The sequence below is a fragment of the Octopus bimaculoides genome, chromosome 20 (genome assembly GCF_046866305.1).
Source record: "Octopus bimaculoides isolate indiv1 chromosome 20, ASM4686630v1, whole genome shotgun sequence".
Classification (NCBI taxonomy): domain Eukaryota; kingdom Metazoa; phylum Mollusca; class Cephalopoda; order Octopoda; family Octopodidae; genus Octopus; species Octopus bimaculoides.
In genome coordinates this window covers 29862151-29867487 of record NC_142947.1, presented here as the reverse complement: position 1 = coordinate 29867487, position 5337 = coordinate 29862151, and the positions used below count along the sequence as shown (strand labels likewise).

The 5337-nt window shown below is 51.1% G+C and overlaps 1 protein-coding gene and 1 pseudogene across 1 annotated transcript; both read left to right on the top strand.

The window, feature by feature from the left end:
• The first annotated feature begins 2199 nt into the window (after positions 1 to 2199).
• Positions 2200 to 2964, top strand: LOC149131666 (uncharacterized; annotated as a pseudogene).
• Positions 2964 to 4478, top strand: LOC149131665 (uncharacterized). Its single transcript, XM_089338300.1, has one exon. It carries the CDS (start codon positions 2999 to 3001, stop codon positions 4217 to 4219), a length of 1221 nt encoding a protein of 406 aa, XP_089194426.1. The 5' UTR covers positions 2964 to 2998; the 3' UTR covers positions 4220 to 4478.
• The last annotated feature ends 859 nt before the right edge of the window (positions 4479 to 5337 follow it).

The following is a 5337-nucleotide window of genomic DNA, read 5'->3' as shown; positions in this document are numbered from 1 at the left end:
AAGCATTTTTCCAGGTGTTCTAACTATTCTACCAGCTCACCACATAAAAAAAAAAAATAATAATGATAATAATAATAGTAATAATGATAATTTATTCTTTTATTAGCCACAAGGGCTCGCATAAAATAACATTAAATGACATGTGACAACAAAAAAGACAAAAACAGGACAATATAATGGGTTTTCTGCGTGTAAACAATATAAACAACAATCAAAATTGAACAAATTAAAACTCTCAACAGGGGAGGTGCTTTAAGGTCCTTGTGGAAAAACCCACAAAAGAGCCCTTCTCCTTTGATTCCCTTTTTACAGGTGCACGTGCAAAATTGGTCCTTTCACACGAGCCATTCTTCCAACATTCACCCACCTTTCAACAAACTTGCTACAAGGCAACACTTCCCTTTCCACCCTCATCTTCCTTTTCAAGTGAGACTTGAAAAAGTTGATGAGGGCTTGGCCAAAGAGGAAAGTGTCTGTCTTTAGCCCTTTCAAATGAGTCCATCATACTACCTCTTTTGCTACAGCCACCAGACAAATAAAAATTGCCTGCCCTTCCCAGCAAAAAAGGGTGGTGGAGCAATCTTCACAATGGATTCAGCTGATAGCCGGATCCATCCCACATGCGACAGCTGGTGTTCAACATAAACTCACAGGTCAGCAGTACTCAGGTTTATCTTGAACAGGCAGCACCCGTTGGTAGCACTGGCAGACAAGGGATTTCTGGAAGTTATCCATAGACCCAGGCCTGAAAGTTCTCTGAAACAGACCAGTTAGTTGATCTTCATCGATGCCCAAAGTTCTCCAAGAACTAGCCCTCTATAGAACACTAGAGTGGAACTACCACCGACTGCATCGCTCCTCAAGGTGCCAACACCCCTCCTCGGTCTATGTCTAATCCAGGATTGCAGCTCAGTTAAAGAGATGAGCTGTGGAAAAGTGTGCCTGACAAATGGTGACCACACCAGCTCACCATCAAGAAAATGCCGGAGATGCCGCAACCTCAGTGCACATCTGTGCATCAATAACCATGGCATGCCCAGCCCTCCATTCAGCAGCTGTTGACAACAGATAGAGCACCTGACCACTGGAATGTGCCCCTTCCACAGAATGCAGAAGAGTAAGCACACCAGCTTGGTCAACTAGCAAACAGGACAAGGGACGACAGTCGAGTAGTAATAGATGATGGATGTGATGTACGCATTCGCCACCTTGGCTCGACCTTAGAGGGACAGCTTCTTTTGGCCCATTTCTGGGTGAGCTTCACTACCCTGCTCCTCACCTCATTCCAGTTTTGCTCCACCTTGAGGTCTGGACCAAACCAGACTCCGAGCAACTTAACTGGACTGTCTGTCCAGCACCCCACAATGCTGTTGGACGGCATGGACTTGCCTTTCCAGGTGCCGAGTTGCAAGCCCACGGACTTTACTGCTTCAATTTTTGCTCCTGTCACCGCTTTATATTCTTGTAGTGTGTTGCCAACCAGGTCTATATTCCTGTGACTCGATGCTATCACGATAACATTGTCGGTGTAAGCAGACATACTTCTTCCATATCCTAGATCATGCGGGACATGGTTGTGACTCAGGAGTCAGTACATACAGAAGGGAGGACCAAGCGCAAGATGCTGAATGGGTCCGACAGGTGAGCATTCACCTGAACAAACGAGCAGATGCCGCTGTACAAAGCAGCGATCTAACCATGGAAAACCGGACCGAACCCGGCTGCATTGAGGACAGCTGCCAAGTATTGATGGTTGACCCTATCAAAGATTGATCTAAATTGTTGAGGGCCCCACCCATGCCATCTTCATTACTCACTCTCTCTATGATGTAGCACATGAAGTGGAGGTTGTGAATAGTCCTGGTTGGAATGGTGCATGTTTGCGCCTCGCCAACCAGCTTGTCCACAGCAAGTGCCAACCTCTTGGCTAACATCTTGGCGTGTGGTGTTATGGGCTGTGATGAGCTGTGTGTTGTTGGTGGAGAGGGATGAGGCAAACAGAAGTGAAGCCAGACCGGAAGTCGGGCCACACGCGGTCGAAGGCTAGCACGTGCGTCAGTGAGAAAACAGCGAGGTTACGAGAAAGACGTGTTTTGATCAGGAGCGATTGTGTACTCCAACGTTTCATTCTGTCCTTTTGCTTCTTGTTGTCTTTTTCCTCCATCACACCACAAGCTATTTCGGCCCATAAGAAAAAAAAAAAAAAATTATGAGTGTAGTCCGGATTTCTAGTGATATCATTAAACCGTTTTGCGGCGACACAGACATGGTCGCATGGCTAAAAAAGATGAAGCTGGTCGCGAAGCTCCAAGGGATAGGCGACTTGGCAAGCTTTCTACCACTGTACTTGGATGGTCCGGCGTTGGCGCTATTTTTAGAGATGGAAGAGAGGGACCAAGTTAGCGCGGAGAAAATAGAAATCCGCAGGAGGAATGTTTGAGGCGTACGCTCGCCTGGGGAGAGCGAAGTGGACTGGCGAACAGGTCGACGTGTTTGCCAACGAACTTAGGAGGTTGGCTAGACTGGCGGGGTACGAGGGAGAATCGCTGGATCGAACAGTAAAGTTGGCGTTTGTGACTGGTTTTCCTGACCACATGTCGGTCGAATTGCAGAAACTGCCGGACGTGAACGCCATGCCCATGGCAGATATAATAACGAGGGCTCGCATGTTAGTTTCGTGTTGTAGATCGACTCCGTTGGCAGCAACGGCAACAGCAAAAGGTGGCCGACCAAGGAGTAGCGGAGAGGGGTCGAACAAGGAACGTGTGCGACCGTTCAAAGGACAGTGTTTCCGGTGTCAGGGCCTGCACATGGTGCGAGACTGCAAGTTACCCAAGCCTGAGGTCATTTGCTACCGTTGTCGAGAAACGGGACACATAGCCAGCGAATGTCTGCAGGGAAACGGTCTAAGGGAGACTGCTGCGCCAGTGGTCATCCCTTCGGATCAATAAAGGCGCATTTTTTTCTACCCGTTGTTGATGTGCTGGTGGATGGGAAGATGTCGCGTGCCCTCGTGGACACAGGCTGTACAACGACCCTGATGACTCCGGGAGTGGTAGAGACGTGGAGTGGAGAAAGCAGTGTGAGGGCAGTCGACGGAAGAGAGGTACGCTGTGAAGGCATTACTGACGTGCAGATTGAGGTGCAGGGAGCAAAGCTGACGCTGCAAGCAATTGTAGTTGGCCACTTGGTGGATGAGATTGACGTGGTGATGGGGATGGATGCAATCACCCGTTTAGGAGGTGTCACTGTCAACGAGGCCGGTGTGACTTTCGGGGTCGCAGTGAAACCGTGTATGGCGACACCGTGCATTGGTGAGAACCGCGAAGAAAGCTATGCCGCGCACACCATTGAAGACCAGGATTTTCGTGCCGCCTTCGATGGCCAGAGGTGGACAGTGGAGTGGCACTGGAGGGGAGAGCCCCCGACGTTAAAAAATAAAGTGGGCTGCTACCAGCATACTTTGAAAGGAGATGCCAGAAGCGAGTTCGAGGGGGAGGTGGAGCGGTGGATTAAGGAGGGCATATTGATCCCTTGGGAAGAAGAAGGAGAGAGCGGAGTCCTGCCGCTGATGGCGGTGGTACAGCCCACAAAGCATAAGGTCAGACCAGTGCTTGACTTCCGAGAGCTGAATGACCACATATCATGTCATACGGGCGGCGAGGCCACAGATGTCTGCGGGGACACCTTGCGAGAATGGAGGCAGATGACAGGGGCCTCCACGATCGTCGATTTGAAGTCGGCATACCTGCAGGTGCATGTGGCTGAGAGACTGTGGAAGCATCAGCTTGTCAGGTATAAGGGCCGGACATACTGTTTGACCAGGCTGGGGTTTGGGCTAAATTCAGCGCCAAAAATTATGGCAACAATTCTCAAGCCCATCCTGGGAAAGGTGGACAGAGTAAAAAGGGCCACCAATTCGTACATCGATGACATCCTTGTGGACGAAACCATAATGCCAGCAACGGAGGTCATAGGCCACCTGAAGAAGTTCGGACTGGTCGCCAAGCCACCAGAGGCCATGGAGGGAGGCGCTGCACTGGGCCTCAAGCTACGGAGAGACAAGGCCGGTGCGTTGGTGTTTCGGCGTGGGAACGAGATCCCTGAACTGGGCACCAGCGTGAGTAGACGGGAACTGTTCTCGGTGTGCGGGAAGCTGGTGGGACACTACCCGGTTGCAGGATGGCCCCGGACAGCATGTAGCTTCATCAAGAGATGAGCCGAAGGAGCAAAGTGGAATGACAGAGTTGGGGAGAAAACGACCGACATGATGCAGGAAGTCTTGGTCAGAGTGAGAGCAGAGAATCCAGTGAGGGGCAGTTGGTATGTTCCCAAATCAAAGAGCGGGATCGTATGGTGTGATGCCAGTAGCATTGCAATAGGGATTGTCTTGGAAATAGGAGGCACCGTGGTGGAAGATGCAGCCTGGCTCAGGAAGATGGATGACTGCAACCATATCAACGTGGCGGAGTTGGATGCCGTGCTGAAGTGGGTGAACCTGGCCTTGAAGTAGGGGCTGTGCACCATCGAAATTAGAACCAATTCGGCCACTGTGCTTGGTTGGGTGACGGCAGTCATCACCAATGAGCGGAGGGTGTGAACCAAAGGGGCTGTGGAGATGCTGGTAAAGCGCCGATTGGGAATATTGCGGGAGCTAACCGCTGAGTTCGATCTGGAGCTGAGCGTAATTTTTGTGCCTTCCGAAAAGAACAGGGCAGACGTCCTAACCAGGGTAAAGCGAGCTTGGTTGCAGGTGCCAGAGGATGCGGAGCAGGCTGTGGCTGCAGTATGCTGTCTGAGTGACTCGGAGTTGAGGAGACTGCATACCATGCATCACATGGGAGTGGACAGGACATTGTTCCTAGCCAGGAAAGTTGACTCCGAGGTAACGAGGCGGAGCGTGCAGAGAGTGGTTAGCAGCTGTGACAGGTGCCAGTCTATTGACCCTGCTCCGGGCGTACATGAGGCGGGAAGTATTCCAGTGACCCACAACTGGAAACGACTGGCAGTGGACGTAACACACTACTGGCAGGGGACGTACCTCTCAATGGTTGACTGCGGACCGGGGCGGATGGCCATATGGAGGGAGATGAAGACGTGGACTGCAGAGGAAATCGCGGGAGTATTAAATGGGATATTCCTGGAAAGAGGCCCCGTGGATGAGCTGCTGCTGGATAATGGCACTGCATTTCGCTTGGAGGTGCTGAAAGAAATGCTTGACGGGTGGCAGGTCAGCCGCTTCTTCAGTGCGGCATACCGGCCAAGTGGAAATGGATTGGTGGAAAGGCATCATCGTAACATCAAGACCATGGCAGAGAGGGGCCACATTTCGCCAAT